General features: G+C 45.8%; 1 protein-coding gene across 6 annotated transcripts in view; it reads left to right on the top strand.

Moving 5' to 3' along the window:
• Nucleotides 1-18,538, top strand: part of STARD8 (StAR related lipid transfer domain containing 8) — a 217,334-nt gene that overhangs the window by 179,879 nt on the left and 18,917 nt on the right. For all 6 annotated transcript variants that reach the window (XM_033945580.1, XM_033945581.1, XM_033945585.1 and 3 more), the window contains 5 exons: nt 7,424-8,724; nt 11,583-11,756; nt 15,847-16,006; nt 16,826-17,024; nt 17,258-17,468. In XM_033945580.1, the coding sequence (XP_033801471.1) occupies nt 7,424-8,724; nt 11,583-11,756; nt 15,847-16,006; nt 16,826-17,024; nt 17,258-17,468 (2,045 nt within the window). The remainder of the gene's footprint in view (nt 1-7,423; nt 8,725-11,582; nt 11,757-15,846; nt 16,007-16,825; nt 17,025-17,257; nt 17,469-18,538) is intronic.

Genomic DNA, 18,538 nt, shown 5'->3' with positions numbered 1-18,538 from the left:
CCATTCTGCTCACATATTTACATTCATCTTGGAAGGATCTTATGATGTCCTCCATTATATAATTCCCAAATTTAAATCCAGTGAGGCCAAGAAATCATGCAACAATGCATACCTAGTTCTTTTCAGTTTTGTAAGAGTTCACAGTGTCTTTCACTGTGTCACTTTCTATACTTGCTGCTGTGTATGAACATTTCCTGAATTAATTTTCTTGGCTCTCACTGTAGTATTATCATTTGCAAAGTTTTCTTGTGTGCTCTGAACTTCTCAGAGGTCGTCAGCATCACACTTTGGTTTTATCCAATAAATCTCAAAGAATACTCTCAAAGAGCACTCTTATAGAAAGACATGGGGGAAACCACTGCTTGCCCTGGATCGGTAGCATGGAATGTTGCTACTCTTTGGGATTTCAGAATCTTGCTATTCTTTAGAATTCTGAATGGAATGTTGCTATTCTTTGGGGTTCCGGAATCTTTTGTTACTCTTTGGGATTCCGGAATCTTGCTATTCTTTAGGATTCTGAATGGAATGTTGCTACTCTTAGCAGTTCCGGAATCTTTTGTTACTCTGGGATTCTGGAATCTTGCTATTCTTTAGGATTCTGAATGGAATGTTGCTACTCTTAGCAGTTCCGGAATCTTTTGTTACTCTGGGATTCTGGAATCTTGCTATTCTTTAGGATTCTGAATGGAATGTTGCTACTCGGGGGATTCTGCATGGAATGTTGCTACTCTTTGGGGTTCCGGAATCTTTTGTTACTCTTTGGGGTTCCGGAATCTTGCTATTCTTTAGAATTCTGAATGGAATGTTGCTATTCTTTGGGGTTCCGGAATCTTTTGTTACTCTTTGGGATTCCGGAATCTTGCTATTCTTTAGGATTCTGAATGGAATATTGCTACTCTTAGCAGTTCCGGAATCTTTTGTTACTCTGGGATTCCGGAATCTTGCTATTCTTTAGGATTCTGAATGGAATGTTGCTACCCTTTGGAGTTCCGGAATCTTTTGTTACTCTTTGGGATTCTGGAATCTTGCTATTCTTTGGGATTCTGAATGGAATGTTGCTATTCTTTGGGGTTCCGGAATCTTTTGTTACTCTTTGGGATTCTGGAATCTTGCTATTCTTTGGGATTCTGAATGGAATGTTGCTACTCTGTGGGTTTGGCCAGGTACTAGGGACCTGGATTGGTCACCTTGAGAATGGGCTACTGGGTTTGATGGACCTTTGGTCTGACCTAGGAAGGCTATTCTTATGATCTTTATTATTTCAATAACTATATTCATTTTCCAGTTTTCTCCTGAATGCTGCTTTTATGGGAAGGGTCACACCCAGAACATTGGTTTCTTATCTTTTCTGCAAACTCTAGGTTCCTAGATCTCCTTTATCTTTCCTCATTTCTAAGAAAGTATTGGTGTCCCTTTTCTTCTTTCATCCTATCTCTACTCTCTGTCAGATGAGCCTCTGATAATGTCTGATAAACTGTCCTTTCCACGTAACTGACTGTGTTCTCTGAATCTTTTGCAAACGTTATTTCTGCATCATTTACCCTCGTTAGAATTCTCTCTGTTCAAGTTGTATCATTACCATTTTTCCAGCTGTATTTCTCTAGTGTGTCACATCTTGGACCCATTTTCACTAATCTAAACCCTCTGTTCTCATTCTTCCATTTCCTGCATTTTCAGCCCCACGTGTATCATCTTTCCACAAGTTTCCTATGACATGTGATCCTGTCAGTTCAAATGCCCTCCACTAGAGGGACCGTTCTCTGTTCACTGAAATCCTTTCTTTCCAGTTGCAGTTTCTGCCGTGAGTTGGCCAGGCCATTTGCCAGCACTTTCAAGTGTTAGCACATTTCGCGGTGTCGTTTCAAATGTAGAAGGCAGGGCCTAGGAGAGGAGAATTAGTGCAGATCTGGTGGATGTGAGAGCCTTGCCACTGCCTCTGCTTTACCTCCTCCGCACCAGCCCTGAGAAAAGCAGAAACCCACACTGAAGTGGTGCCTTACCACCGGCCAGCATCCTCTCAGAAGGGCGTGGAACCAGCAGCGCCCTAGCATGGGCTTATACTCCCCAGATCCACAGGTGACAGAGCCTGTACTTATCAGACCCACTCTATGCTACCTCTTCAAGTTTAGGCTGGCACAGGAAGAGGAGGAAAGTGAGGGGTGGCTACGGCTCAGAAATGGGAAGTGAAAGAAGGTGGAAATGCCAGATGTGGTATGCAGGTAAGAAAGGCTTCTGGTAACCAGGGGATGGGGGAAGGTGGCCGGGTCAGCTCTTCCTTCAGGCAAAAAAGAGGGAAATCCAGCAAACCCCTCATTTTTCCAGGATCCCAGAGGCCTGTTAATTGTTCTTCAAAAGAGCCAAGTCTTCCAGAAAGAACTTGACTCAAATTATCAGTTGCCACTCACAATGTCTCCAAAGTAAACACCTCTGGTCAGATAAGTTCACTCTTTCCCTGGTGAAGAGACTGCTCAGGATGCCACATTCCTCATCAAACCAGGGGATAAACCAGCAGAGACCGAGCCAGACTCCATCAACATCACTTCGGATGCGGTAGAAGAAAGGCCATGTCGGGGTTGGCTGTGAACAGCCTGTTTACAGCGCTGCCACTGCTGCTTTGGGTAAGGAATGGGCGGTTGGCCGGTCAGGATTGCTGCCGCTGCTACTGGGTTGGTGAGGAGGGAGACATGGGATAGCCATTGGAAAGTGCAACCATAGTTGGATTGAGGAAAGGGCAAGGGATCCCTTAGCTGGCACAGCTGGAAAGCGGCTTCAGTGAGGGTCTGGGCAGGGAGAGAGAGAGAGAGAAAGAAAGATAGATGGGGCAGGGAGAGAGAGAAAGAAAGATAGACAGTGGGAGAGAGAGAGAAAGAAAGAAAGAAAAAAAGATAGACGGGGCAGGGAGAGAGAGAAAGAAAGATAGCGGGAGAGAGAGAGAAAGAAAGAAAAAAAGATAGATGGGGCAGGGAGAGAGAGAAAGAAAGATAGACAGTGGGAGAGAGAGAAAAAGAAAGAAAGAAAGACAGACATCTATTCTAGCACCTGTTAATGTAATGGGTTTAAACATCGGGTGGTGATCCAGCATCAAGGGTGAGCGAACTGGGTTCAGAGGGGAGATGGGATGCATTTGCCCATTGTGTAGCTGGGCAGGTGTGTGCGGGAAGCTGGCCACAGCTGGATTGAGGAAAGGGTGAGGGATCCCTTAGCTGGCACAGCTGGAGGGTGGCTTCATTGAGGGTCTGGGCAGGGAGAGAGAGAAAGAAAGAAAGAAAAAAAGATAGACGGGGCAGGGAGAGAGACAGACAGACATCTACTCTAGCACCCGTTAATGTAATGGGCTTAAACACTAGTATATATATATATCTATCCATAGGACCTAGGTATGCCTGATTTTAAATCTGATCTTTTTTTTGGCTAGTTCATCAGTACTTGCTTTTAAGAATACAGTTCTGTGAACTTGTGTTTATTGATGGTTTATTTGAGTCTCAACCAAATGTTACCCAAGTACTTACAAGACCATCTGAGGTCTTATGTACCTTCAAGGACTTTGCGCTCTTTGGTACAACAAGGTTTAGTTGTCCCCGACACTGAAATCTTTGCATTATGAACCAGTAAGGAAAAGTGTGTTCTCATGTGCAAGGCCACTAGAGTGGAATAGGTTGACTGCATATCTTCGACGGAAGAAAATGTTGAAGAAACATCTTTTCTTGTCAAATGTAATATGATACTTGGTAATAGCTATGAATGAAGTACTAATTTCATCTTTACAGCACCTTGTGAGAGGTCTCTTTTTATTAAAAAAAAAAAAAAAAAGCGTATCAAGATTCCATGCAGAATCCCAAAGGATTGCAAGATTCTGGAACCCCAAATAGTAGCAGCATTCCATGCGGAATCCCTAAACAGTAGCAACATTCAATACAGAATCCTAAAGAATAGCAAGATTCTGGAATCTCAAAGAGTAACGAAAGATTCCGGAACCCCAAAGAGTAGCAACATTCCATGTTACTGATCCAGGGCAAGCAATAACGGATTATGGACTTTTCCTCCAGGAACTTGTCCAAACCGTTCTTAAAACCTTTCCTTAGTAGACATGAGGCAAAGAAAAGTGTTCAGTTAGAGAAAGGTACTGTGCTTGTGCTCACATAGGGTAGGCTATGGAGGATGGGGGGAGGGGAGGGTGCTTGTTTGGGTAATGTTCATCAGCTGGTCAGAAGAGGATGCAGAATGAGCAGTTGGCTTTTTTCTAGTTATCACAAGAGCTACTAAGCCAGCATGGACTGCATCGCTCTGCAGATCAGTAAGATAAGGAAGAGTGTTATCTATTCATTTACCAGAGCTGTATTGGCCATTTTGTCATTTGGCCCTCATAAGAACATAAGAATTGCCGCTGCTAGGTCAGACCAGTGGTCCATCGTGCCCAGCAGTCTACTCCTATGTCGGCCGTTAAGTCAAAGACCAGTGCCCTAACTGAGTCTAGCCTCACCTGCGTACGTTCTGGCTCAGCAGGAACTTGTCTTGAATCCCTGGGGGGTGTTTTCCCCTATAACAGACTCCGGAAGAGCATTCCTGTTTTCTGGGATAACAAGAACTTCCTTACGTTTGTATGGAATCAGATACCCATTGATGAATTTGAAACATTACATGATTACAGGCTCTAACCGTACACGCAATGTACACCTGTTTGCCTACCCCTCCCCAAAAGGATGCATCCACAAAAGGTTCTTCGACAAAACCCTCTCTTTCCAAGCTGGCAAATGGAATGCCTGCCTGTCCACTCTCATCTCTCTAGCCCCAACTTATCAATCCTTCAGGAAATCTCTCAAAACATACCTCTTTGACAAATTCCTCTAACCCCCACCCTCCCTACCCAAAATAACACCCCATTTCATCTTCCTCCCTACCCTTCCCTCTCCTTCACCCCGGTTGGCACCCCCCAAGCAACAGTGATTGGTTCACTTCGCATTTGCCACCGGTCTATACCATATAATTGTTAATTAATTCTCTACACCTGCATTGTATAAATCGCTCTGAACTGTTTCCAATATGCTGTAACTGTTTCCAATATGCTGTAACTTCGATGTAACTTCGCTGTAAATGTACAGTCTCTTACCCTGTAAACCGCTCTGAACTGCTTGTGGTATTGCGGTATACAAGAATAAAGTTATTATTATTATTATTATACCGCCATGATCGTGTGACTTCTAGGTGGTTCACATTGAAGAGAGCTGGACAAAAGGCGAGTTACAATATACAGTTTATTAAAAAATTACAGACTTATAGGCAAGAGTGGACATATTGGAAGTGACGGACTTCCTGACCATAGGTGTGCTGGTTGCTACAGAGTTTCCATGGGAAGCATGCGTGAAGGCCATGTCCTGAAACTTCCAGACTCTACCGATGGATGATGTGCTGGGAGCCCGAGGCCATTTGTAAGCCTGCATCTTGCTGTGGGTGTGGGCCAGGCTGGTAGTCTGGTGTCTGGACCCTATTTAGAAATGTGTCTAGGAGCTGCAGATGTTTCTCATAGATCGGGCAGAAAGGTCACCAGGGTCTTTCCTTCTAATGTAAAGAGTTAGGGGTGGGGGTTGGGGAGAGAACATTTCTCCTGGAAATGAAACCTTTCACAATAGTTTCTCTTGTCTGGAGGTTATTGGGTAAGGATTCTCTGAGAAAAGAGCCGCCAGGCAAGAAAGCACCGTTGGTGGAGAGTAGTGAGAAAGGAATTAGGAAAACTCTTAAAAAGTTCTTGGTGCTGTAGTTTGGAGCTTAACACATACCAGGGAAAACACCGATTTCTGTGCCTGCAGTGTGCCAGATCTTCATTGCACCAGTCAGTGAGTTCTACCCTTTCTCGGCTGTTCAGGAGGCAGCTGGACATAAGCCCCAGAGGTACAGAAAAATAATTCTTTGCAAGCAAGAGATCCTTCCAGGGTCCTATTTTAATGCTATTCAAACATACAGGGAGAGCATTTCAGACTGAGTCAGCCAGGGCTTTGGGTTCTTCTTTTATGACATGCATCGCCACTAGGGCTCGCTCATGTGCTGGTGTCCAAGTCCAGTCCTTGGCCTTGGCAGGCTCCAGAACGAGCAGTCTCTCTGCTGCTGTAAAAAGGGAGCTCTGTTCATACGTTCTGCTGCCATCTAGTGGCAAACCCTACCCCTTTTCTTCCTAGAAGCTTGGGGGTTGATGACCAGCTAGAAATGCTCCTGCAATTCCTCACTCGTTGCCTTGGTCACCTTCCCAAAAAGGTTTTCTTTCTTCTCCCCTCACTCCGCTGCATCCTTTCAGCTTCCTTTACCGTACACTCTCCTTCCTCCTCATTTGCACTTTCTCTTCCTCTTATGCTTCCCCACTGCATCCCTTCAGTCTTTGTCTTGGCCTTTTCCTCTTCCTCCCATCCCCTCACTTACGCTTCTCTGGCAATCCCACTCTTTCAGAGGAGAGTGATACTGCTGCACTTGCTCTCCTCTTCTGCTGCCAGAGTTTTTCATGCGAGACACTGATACTATGTTACTCTCTCTACCTTTTAATTAATTTTCAGTTTTAAGAATCAATTTTGAAAAGTCTAAAGATTTGCCTATGAGAGTCAAGACGATTTCCCATTGAGAAGAGCTACTGGTATTATTAGATATGATAGAATTAAATCTCAAATAATACCACAAAAAATGTGTAAAGTTAATATTTCTAGGCATTTGGACAATATTGAGTTACTATCATAAAGCCCTATTAACGCCAGTGTTGGGAGATGTGAGATGTATCCAGTGCACTCATGAAGGCATGATTAAATATTATATTATGTTAACAAAATATCTGATAGTGTATCTGGTTTTATGAAAGGTTTGGACAATTTCCTGGAGGAAAAGTCCATAGTCTGTTATTGAGAAAGACATGGAGGAACGTTGCTCCAGTTGTCCAAGTCCCATTGGAAACTGACCTTGGGAGTCTGGCATGAAGCCGTGTGAATGCATCCTTGACCGCTTAGGACAAATTGCCCCAGGTACGTTAGATAAATTGTGAGCCCACCGGGACAGACAGGGAATAATGCTTGAATACCTGAATAAATTCATGTAAACCATTCTCAGAGAACAGTCTAGAAAAATGAATAAATAAATAAAGGAAAAAAACAAGTTTGGAGGATAATGGCATAATGAGGAGAAATGGGGTCGAATCTGGAGTGATGGACAAGACAGTTGAGGAATCAGACAGACACTGTGGTAATTGTATAAAATCTTGACCCTTGATGTGTTTCCTATTGCATATCATTTAGGGCTTGTATTATATTGGTCCTGACGGAGATTGGAGGGATCCTTTCTCTAGCTTTTCTGCTCCTGTGCTTTTAGAAGATGTTGTGTCAGGACATGAGTCTGATCAGCTCTTGAAGAAGTTCTTGCTAACCAGTTTCAACCTTTCATTTCCTGCCTTTAGAATGAAGATTCTGAGGATGAGGATGTCTGTGCCATTAGTGACCGATGGGCTTTCCAGAGGGACAGCAAGAGGTGGTCCCGGCTGGGCTCTATGGACCACCTTTCACGTAGCTCTGAAGTTCTGAGCTCCTCACTGCGGGGAACATCTAGTCATGAGAGCATCCTAACGGATCTCAGTGTGGACCTAGAAGCAACCTCTTTGCTCAGCCACTCCAGCAGCTGTGGAAGCAGTGGTGGGGCGCTTCCTGTTATCACCCCACCAGAGCCATCTTCTAATCATGTACTAACTGCAGCCAAATCCAACCAAAGCCTGTGTGACAAGTCCCTAGGGGACCATCCTGTTAGCCAGTGCCTTTCTAAGGACAAACCAAAGAAGAAGAAGTCTCGCAGCTTCCTCAAGAGGATAGAGTCTTTCCGAAGGAAGGATAAAGAGAAGCAAGACTCTAAGGCCAAAGAGTTGATTAATGGTGGGCCACCAACTTTAGCTAGTCATGATTCTCTAATCCATAACGAGAGCCTCCCCATTGAGACAACACGGGATCCTGAAAAGGGAATTCCTTCATTTTGTGAAAAGGATTTCCTTCATTCAAGTTTTAGGACTAAGTGGCTGCCCAGTTCCAGTGGGAGGAAGTCTAAGTATGAAAGAACACATAATGGGATTTATTTGGAGGACTATGAAATGGGCCAGAAAGCCACCAAGTGGCCCACAGATTTTCACCATAGTCCTAAACACCAGGGGGACTATTATGTTTATATCCCTCTGGATCACAAGCCAGGGACCTTCCCCAAATCTTTCTCCATTGAAAGCTTATGCCCCACAGAAAGTGATGCTCTGGCAAGCTGGAGTTCAGGGAACATGTTTCTTGGGAACTCTGGATGTGGTGTTGACTCTCAAGGATTTGCCCTTCGGAAGAGGCGGAGCTCTTGCAATTCCTTAGGGAGTCGGATAAGCGTCTATGACAACATGCCTTCCTCTTGTGGCGGAAGAGACGCGTTTCACTTGGATGAAGAGGATATCTTTGAGCATTTGGATGACATCTTGGAGCACGTCCATGGACTGCAGCAGAAGGTGGATCTCTGGTCAAGAGCTGTTTGTCCAGACCTGGATGAGGAGACTGACCCCGAAGGGGAAGCAGTCTTTTCTCCCAACCATCTTGCTTTTGAGGAGCAGTCCATCTCTGACGCAGGCACTTCAGCTAGTGACTTTGACAGCACTGGAAACTCCTTGAATGAAACAGAGGAGATTGAGATGAGGGAGAGGAGAGATTCTGGAGTGGGAGCTTCACTGACCAGGCCTTGTAGGTAAGTCATTAACCTCCAGACAGTTACAGATGTGTTTGATTTATCTAGGGAGGTTCCAAACCTGACAATGCGCATCCCATTCCTATGTTAACGCTTCAGTGTTAGATAGGGGCTTGTGACCAGGAGAAATGTAGAAGTCATTGAGGCCCTCTTTTATCAAGCTGTGCTAGGGTTTTTTTTTGTTTTTTTTTTTAAATCATTGGCCACTGCGGTAAAAGCTCCAATTCTCATAGAGCTTTAACCATAGTGGCCTGCGATTAAAAACCCTAACACGGCTTGATAAAAGAAGGCTTGAATGAGCTGAGATGGGAGGGGGAATAATTTTCTACACAATTTTATATGTGTAAAGCATAATTTATACATGCAGAATATAACTCTCATAAAATTGTGAAGGGGGAGTATGTGTGCACGCATTTTCACATTATTATATGCATGTGTTGGGGGGGGGGGAGGGGGGCAGTGTTTAACATAAGAATTGCCGCTGCTGGGTCAGACCAGTGGTCCATCGTGTCCAGCAGTCCGCTCACACGGCGGCCCTCTGGTCAAAGACCAGCGCCCTGAGACTATCCCTACCTGCGTATATTCCGGTTCAGCAGGAACTTGTCGAACTTGGTCTTGAATCCCTGGAGGGTGTTTTCCCCCATGACAGACTCCGGAAGAGCGTTCCAGTTTTCTACCACTCTCTGGGTGAAGAAGAACTTCCTTACAGCAGCAGAGTTGCGATGCATATTCATACTTTATAAAATACTTACATATACACTTATTTGTTCCTGCCTTGTAGCCAGTGTAAATGTGTCAGAGCATCTGTGTAGAACTGGGAATAATTCTAAGAGCCCGTTTTATTCAATCAGCACATTTAAAAAATTATATAAAGGCATTTTATTCTAAATGACAGCTGAAGTGTGCTCTGCAAAGGAACACATTCAGCACTTATTAATTTGCTGATTTTCCCCAAAGCGTCATAGCTTTGCAGCTGCTGCATAAGAAAAGCAGATAAGAGGGAAAAGCATGTGCAGTGTGGCTTCTGGAATTCTTTCCACCTTCATTTCATGAGTGTGTGTGTGTGCGTGTTTAACATGGAGTGGAGACGGGGGGGGGGGGGGGCCAGCTTGAATGGAGCAGTGCCCAAGCATTCTATTGGTTTAGGAAGAACGATAAAAATGAAAGAAATATATCACAACATTAGATGTCACTGTCGATAGATTTCAAAGGCTGGAGAAAACTCTATGATGTCACAGTAGAATTACAATGACGAGTCTGAACATGGTAACATGGGAGATGTATCCTGACAGTGAAACAACGGAGGTTGAAAGGGTCTAGACTGCAGCGGTCTCCAAGTCCAACCCTTTGCAGGGCCACATTTTGGTACTTGGAGGGCCGCAGAAAAAAGAGTTAATGTCTTATTAAAGAAATGACAATTTTGCATGAGGTAAAACTCGCTCTACTTTATAAATCTTTCCTTAATTGTTTAGCCAGTTTTTCACTTTCTGCATGTTGCTCTGCTTTCAGCTGTGTATAGCGGAAATGATCCGAAGCAATTAAGGAAAGATTTATAAACTATAAAGAGTTTTACCTCGTGCAAAACTCTGATTTAGATTCTAAAGTGTCAACTGCAAGAGACAAGATTTTGGTGGAGTCCTCTAGGGGAGAATCAATATCCGACTTGTGCCTTAAGTGTCCGGAGGTCGCGTCCGCAATCGCCTTCAGCTCTTCACCTCCTCCAGCACCGGACACAACCGCCATCTTACATCAAGCAGTCACCGCCAGTCTCTCCACTCCACCTCACAATCGCGTACAGACGCAGGAAAGCGCTTGCGTGAGGTTACAGCAGTGAGGCGGGCAACGTTCCAGAACAATGGTAACATACCAAGGGCCTCAAAATAGTACCTGGCGGGCCGCATGCAGCCCATGGGCCACAAGTTTGAGACTACTGGTCTAGAGCAATCAGGTTTTCTTGCAAAGGTCCCCAAGAGAGGAATGGTCTTCCTCAATATATAAGTCGACAGATAAGTTTAGACAGTTTCAAAAAATTGTTAAAAAGACATCTCTTTTGTATGTTGAAATACAGGAGCGAACCATTTTTGATTCATTTGCAGGCGCTGAACCGCTTATTCTATGAGATTTCATGATGTTTGGCTTTATTATTGAGTATATGCTGTGGGGAAGGCGGGAGGTAAATAAATAAAACCAAAACCCCAAAACATCCAATCTGCCCAGCAAGGAGGCCAGAGCGGAATCTGAAACTTTGCACAGGTTCCACTTCTTCACAGTTAAATACTGTCAATTTTGGGGTGCAGACCGTAGAAGTCTGCCCACCCCTGGCCCTACTTCCCAGCTGCTGGAGTTGCTGTCGAAGCCCATTCCAGCCTAGTCCTGCCATTTGGAGAGCCCAGGCCGTAGTCTGCCTGGCTTGGTCTTGCTTCCCAACCTCTGAGGCTGTCGACACTGGGCCCCGCAGAGCCCAAAGCTGGGAGATTTTGGGACACACTCGGTCTGTGCCTCTGTATTACTGGAGCCCCACTTGAAAAGCTTTTACTGGGTAGAAAATTTGTCATGACTTTCCTAGGCTGGCTAAACGGTCCTTTCTTATGAGTCACCGAGCCGAATAAACTGAGCAGTAAAGGTAACAGAGGAATTGGTCTTAGAAATGACATGAGGGCCACGTGATAAAGTTTGATCCTGCCAAAGCCCGCAATCCTCTGGAGATAAAAATGCTGCGTTGTCAAACGGTTACTCTGGGTTTTGAATGAATGGTAATTAACTACAGGTGCGTGACAGAAAAGTAGCTCTAGTTTTGTAACTTAACATTCCCCGAAGAGCTATTTCCTGCTCTGACCTGTCCTGTCTCTGTTTCACAGAAAGCTCCGCTGGCACAGCTTCCAAAACTCTCACCAGCCCAGTCTGAACGCTGCCTCCCTGGAGATCAATAGGCAGTCGTCGGCACAGCTGAACCTGCTGCAGAAATTCTCCCTGCTCCGCCTGACCGCCATCATGGAGAAGTACCCTATCCCCAACAAACAGGGCTGGGCATGGTGAGTTCTGTTTCCTTGCTCAGACGGAAGCTGGAAATTGTCTTCTTGAGATTTGCAGTTCAGTCAGATTCAACTGACCACAAAGGGTGTCGCTGTAATTCATGATATAAACAAAACTGTCTATTTTCCTAGATATTTGTGGGCCAGAGACCTGGACTAGAGCATGACATGGGGACTAATTTTTCCTCATCCCCGCAGGAACTCGATTTTCCCGTCCCGTCTCTGCGAGTTTTTGTCGCTGTCCCTGTGTCTGCCCCATTCCTGTAAGCCACGGGTGTCAAAGTCCCTCCTCGAGGGCCGCAATCCATTGGGGTTTTCAGGATTTCCCCAATGAATATGCATGAGATCTATTAGCATACAATGAAAGCAGTGCATACAAATAGACCTCATGCATATTCATTGGGGAAATCCTGAAAACTCCAATGGATTGCGGCCCTCGAGGAGGGACTTTGATACCCCTGCTGTAAGCTCTGCCTTAACCGCACAAGCCTCGAACATGATTTTAAAGTGTGTGAGGCTTGTGCAGGTGAGGACGGAGCTTGCCGGGATGGGACGGGAAAATGAGTTCCCGCGGGGGACGGGGCAAAATTTGTCCCTAGGTCATTCTCTAACCAAGAGATCTGCCCAGATCTGTTCTTAGATCAGTCGAAGCTACCTCTAGCCCAGGGGTCCCCAAAGCCCCTCCTTGAGGGCCGAATCCGGTCGGGTTTTCAGGATTTCCCCAATGAATATGCATGAGATCTATTTGCATATTCAATGGGGAAATCCTGAAAACCCGACTAGATTCGGCCCTCAAGGAGGGACTTTGACACCCCTGCTTTAAATGATAAATACATGTGTAATTGTGCACCATCCAGACTCCACCCATGTGCACGCCCACCTTTGACCTATGCACCATCGTGTTAGGCTCTTTTTATAGAACAACTTGTTGCCACCCTATAGAATTTCCCCCTCCTCCCTCCTCCCCAGTATCTTTAAACTGAATCTGGCTATTTACCAGCTTGGGGAAGTCTTTGTATTATATCTTCAGTAGAAAAATGTGTGTGAGGTGGAAGTTGGGGAAAATGTTTTTCATAATTAGGTATCACCCCACCCCCATCAATCACCTTGGTACGTGAATACACTGTGACCAGCTATGTGACCCCTGCTCTCCATAAAGACTGGGTCTTTGCTGCCACCCAGTGGACACTCCTGTTCAGGTTCCTGTCTGGATACTGTCTCAGACATACATATTTTTGTTTTTAAGTCGGCTGCAGTAACTTTGAAGAGAAGCATTTGCCTTAGCATAGAGCAGGGGTGGGCAACTCCGGTCCTCAAGGGCCGGAATCCAGTCGGGTTTTCAGGATTTCCCCAATGAATATGCATGAGATCTATTTGCATGCACTGCTTTCAATGCATATTCATTGGGGAAATCCTGAAAACCCGACTGTTCAAGAGACCAGGCAGTTAAGAAGTCTGGATTTAAGCAGACACTTGATAAAATAAACCAGGAAATTTGTGCGCACTAGAGAGCATGTGTGCGCTTTCCGTGGGACAATGTGTACGCAGGTACTTTCCCGTTGAAAATTGGTGTAATTTAGGTTCCAACCTGAAGCGCAGGCTAGGTGGCTTATTACAGAATGATCCTCTGAGGCACAGGTGTCAAAGTCGGTCCTCGAGGTCCACAATCCAGTCAGGTTTTCAGGATTTCCCCAATGACTATGCATGAGATCTATTAGCATACAATGAAAGCAATGCATGCAAATAGATCTCAGGCATATTCATTGGGGAAATCCTGAAAACCCGACTGGATTGCGGCCCTCGAGGACCGACTGCAACACCCCTGCTCTGAGGAATGACATGCTTCATGTGGGTTGAAATTAGGGTTACCAGATTTCCCCAGACATGTCTTCCGTGTGAGGACATGTCCGGGGCTCCGGACAGCTTTTCAAAACCCGGCGCTTTGTCCGGGTTTTAAAAAGCCTCCTCTCAATCGTGTTGGGCAGGAGGCAATCTGCACATGACCTCATCTGCCAGAAAGCAGGGGGGCGGGGCTGGGGCAGAGATGGTTGGGCCTAGGGGGCGGGTCTAGAGTGTCGTAAAATCTGGCAACCCTAGTTGAAAGCATTTAAAAAAAAAAAAAATTCTTTATTCATTTTCAAAATTACATTAAATGTAAAATATATTCATTCACAGTAACCATAAATATATCACTTATAAACAATCATTGGTACATTATATAAATTTTTATCCCTTCCCCTTTCCCATCCCTCCCATCCATATCTTCCATTATTATATAATATATGTAATAATAAAAATACCCCCTCCCTATATCCTGAACTGATAATTAAAAGGGAAATAATTTTACTTAATCCTTACAATATTTTGTTAATGGTTTCCACACATCCTGAAACTTCTTAAAGTATCCCCTTTGTAAAGCAATAAATCTTTCCATTTTATAGATATGGCATAAAGAATTCCACCAAAAGTTATAATTTAATCTCCTCCAATCCTTCCAATTATATGTAACTAGTCTTTAAGCCCGTTACATTAACGGGTGCTAGAACATATGTGTGTGTGTCTGTCTTTCTTTCTCTCTCTCTCCTTAGCCGCTTTCTTTCTTTCTGCCTTTCTTTTTCCTTGGCTGTCCATCACCACCCCTTGCCTGCTCCCCCTGTCCATTTTCCCTTCCTTTTACCTCCACTGTGTCCACCACCACCCCTTCACTGCTCTCCTTATGTAGCAGCAGCCCTTCTCCCTTTGTTTTACCTCCCCCCTGTCCAGCAGCACCTCTTTCCTTCTCCCCCTGTCCAACATTAGTCCTCCGTTCCTTTTTCTTCACCTCCCCTGTCCACCAGCATCTCTTTCCTTCTCCCCCTGTCCAGCAGTAGGCATCTCTTCCTTTTTTATCCTCTCTCCTCCTTATTATCCCTATGATACTCTTACCTTGCTCTGCCCCTGATCAGAGGTTCCCGACAGCTGCCCAGTTGCACCCATTGGAAAAGTTCCCACTGCCGCATCCCGCACCCCTCCTGACGCGGCTCCCGCTGTCCTTTCTGTCTGTCTCTTTCCCTGGCCCCCTTTGCCTGTCTGTCTTTCTGTGTATCTCCCTGACCCTGTGTCTTTCTTCTTTCCTTTCTGTCTCCCTTCCTCCCTCTGTCTGTCTGTCCAAAGCAGCATTCCATCCCCCTCCATTTCCCTCCCCCCACACCAGTTCCTTGTGCACCTGCCCCTGTGTCTTTCTTATTTTCTTTGTGTTTCCCTTCCTCTCTCTGTCTGTCCAAAGCAGCATTCCATCCCCCTCCATTTCCCTCCCTCCACACCAGTTCCCTGAGCACCTGCCCCTGTGTATTTCTTATTTTCTTTGTGTTTCCCTTCCTCTCTCTGTCTGTCTGTCCGTCCAAAGCAGCATTCCCTTCCCCTCCATTTCCCTCCCCCCCCACCAGTTCCCTGTGCAGCAGCATTAGCGTTTCCTCTACCCCCCTTTCCCTTCCCCTTCCCGCGGGCCGGACTACAAAGGTGGTGATTCCAGCAGCGCTTGCATCAGTCTCCACACGCTGCTTCGGGCCCTTCTACTGCCCTGATTTACTCTGGCACGTCCCTGATGACATCATCAGAGACGCTGCAGAACAAATCAGGGCAGTAGAAGGTCCCGAAGCAGCGTGTGGAGACTGATGTACACGCTGCTGGAATCGCCATTCGGGCCCGCGGGAAGAGAAGGGGGTGGGCGGCAAAGGAGAAACGGAGATCGGCGGCGGCGGCAGGAGGAACGGAGATCGTCGTCTGGCTGCGGTCCGGCTTGTGGAGGCGATAGGCTGGTGACGTATTAGCGCGCATGCGCACTCCTTCGGCCACAGACCTACAGCGCACAGAACACGCAAATAGGAGTGCGCATGCGCGGCTAGCTCTTTATTATATTAGATTTGCTGAATGGCAACCCCAGTCATTATTAGTAGTAATTTATTGTTGTTAGCAGAAATCTGACTTTTTGCTCTCATTTCCATACCAAATGATAAGCATTTTAATTTGATAGAAATATGGGGGGTGGGAAATACATATGTGGGAAGCAGAGGACCTTGTCTGAGCCTTTGTCTCACCCCACCTCTTGTAGGACCGTCCCCAAATTCATGAAGAGAAGCAAAGTCCCAGACTACAAGGACAAAAATGTGTTTGGAGTTCCACCAATAATCAACGTGCAAAGATCGGGACAGCCTCTTCCACAGAGCATCCAGCAGGCAATGAGATATGTTCGCAGCCAGTGTCTGGATCAGGTGAGGAGGTGACGGGAGAGCGGAGAGATCTCTCTGTAGCCATCCCCGAGGTCTGCGTGTGGGCTGCATGGATTTTCAATTCAGCTTCATGAAACAGAATAGTCATTCTCCATTGCATCAAATCCTTCTGTACTGGCCTAGGTGTAAGATGACCAAGTTGAACTGATCTGGAGATTTAAGCGTGGTTTTGGCAGTGGTTACAGGTAGTTAAGGATCATGGGTCATAACACGCTCCCTGTCCCTGCCCCCCATGGAAAAGCCAGGAGGAGACGGGGGGCTGCTGTCAGTTCAGAAGAGAGCACACGAACTCTGTCTCTGGTCCATGCTCCTTAACACTGAGCTGTAACCACTTCCGAGCCATGATCGCATACCAGGGCTGGCTGTGCTGTAGATGAGGTTGGAGGGAGGAAGTGGAGAGGGGGGTGTAGAAATGAAGGGTGACCATCACTTGTTTTGGGGGGAAGAGGAGTGTGTGAAAAGGTGGTAACCGTGCTGGGAGTATAAGATGAGGTGATTTTTGTTGATGACTTTTTTCCCCCCCTTAAGCAGGCAAAAGCGTTTCTCATATTCAGGCCATTCAGTCCAAAATTGTGATGCTAATGGCATGATCCTGTATTTACCTGAAGGGCTTAGACTATGAACTGAAAACACAGAAGTGTTTAATCACCTTTCATCCTGTTTGTTTTAACTCATGTAAACCTTTTAGTTCTTAAGCAGTATAGAAAAATTTTAAATAAATAGACCATAATGTTGAGGGTTCAGAGTGTGCCAGTGTACTTCCTTTTCCACACGACCCATCCCTTGGCTTGTTCCATTTAGGTTGGAATTTTCCGGAAGTCCGGGGTGAAATCCCGTATCCAGTGCTTGCGTCAGATGAATGAGGCATCTCCTGATCATGTGAAATATGAGGGGCAGTCGGCGTACGACGTAGCAGATCTTTTGAAACAATACTTTCGGGACCTTCCCGAACCTATTTTCACCAGCAAGCTTACCGACACGTTTCTGCAGATCTATCAGTGTAAGTCCAGCCTCATTCTTAAGTAGCTGGGCCTGGCCAAAAGAGGTGGGGTACTGGATGGGCCCAGTGCAGGGAGACAACACTAGTGATGACCCTTTGGTCTTTGGATCCTTGTTGCGTCTTGAAGATCCCGTTGATTCAGGCTGCTGGACTCTTAAGATATTTGTGTTCTAAAGTTTTACTTATGTGTCCTGGATTTCCTGTTGACCTTTGCACTTCTTTCGTTCCTACAGTTGTGCCAAAGGAGCAGAGGCTACAGGCTGTCCAGGCAGCCATTGTGTTGATGCCTGATGAGAACCGGGAGGTGCTTCAGACACTCCTCTACTTCCTGAGTGACATTGCTTCTGCTGAAGAGAACCAGATGACACCCGGGAATCTTGCCGTCTGCCTTGCCCCCTCCATCTTCCATCTCAATGTCTCCAAAAAGGACAGCACCTCGCCAAGGTAGAACTGAGGCATAGCTTCTCGCTGAACGTAACAGCCATGTGAACAGACACCACCACGTGCACTCTTGGTTATGGCGTACAGTTAGTGGTATAAGGAGGGGGTGTAACATCACCTCTCCACCCCCATGCCATGCTTGCACCTTCCCTGCCCCTGTATCTCTTTAAATTTTCCCCAGCACAAGCAACTTCTCCAACTTGCTACTCGCGCTGGCCTTGCTTCCTTCCAAAATCACTTCCTGGTTGCGGGGCCAGGAAGTGACATCAGAGGGAAAAGCCAGTGCTGACACAAACAGCAGACCGGAGAAGTTGCTCGCGCTGGCAAAGATTTAAAGATGTGCAGGGGAAAGAGAGGGTGCAACTATGGCATTGGGGGTGGGAAGGAGTGGTGGGCATCACTGCCCAAGCACCTCCTACTTTCGCTACGCAACTGACTACAGTTAGCCAAAACCCCTCAGCAAATCATTCGAGCAGAGCTGAGGCCTTTGTGGGCCTAACCCTTAGATGTGAAGTCAAAAAGGTCTATTTTATAAGGACAACATAGGCTTCTACAGCTTTTACAAAACTGATGCATGCAGTGACACCTGTGCGTGTGTGTCCTCATATGTTCTATAAAGTGTGTGCGTACCTCGCAATAATGCCCAACCCCCACTCCAGGGAAAGCCTACGTACCGTGTCCATCGTTCTGCCATTCATATTATACCAGTCCAGTTCAAAGGTCAATATGAGGTTCTTTGTCTGGCCAATGTCACGATTCCTTACACGCCAACATGACCATTGCACTCCCTTGACTCACAGAGACTGGTTCTTCCCTCCCCAACACTGGCCCATTATGAATCCACACAGTCAGCAGAATATTATTTTTCAATTTCTCTTCACTTTTGGAATAGTCTTCCACCTTACATATGCGTTGAATTATCTTTCCCCAAATTTAAGTCAATGTTAAAGACTTATTTCTTCAAGAAATCATTTAAAAGTTCTTTAGAATAATCTTCTACTTCCCCTGGAAGACTTGATATAACCAGTGGGCACAGTGGATTTCATTTTCTGGTTTTGCTTTTAGGGATAGGG

This window comes from Geotrypetes seraphini, chromosome 5 (genome assembly GCF_902459505.1).
Source record: "Geotrypetes seraphini chromosome 5, aGeoSer1.1, whole genome shotgun sequence".
Classification (NCBI taxonomy): domain Eukaryota; kingdom Metazoa; phylum Chordata; class Amphibia; order Gymnophiona; family Dermophiidae; genus Geotrypetes; species Geotrypetes seraphini.
This window is presented reverse-complemented; position numbering and strand designations above follow the sequence as displayed.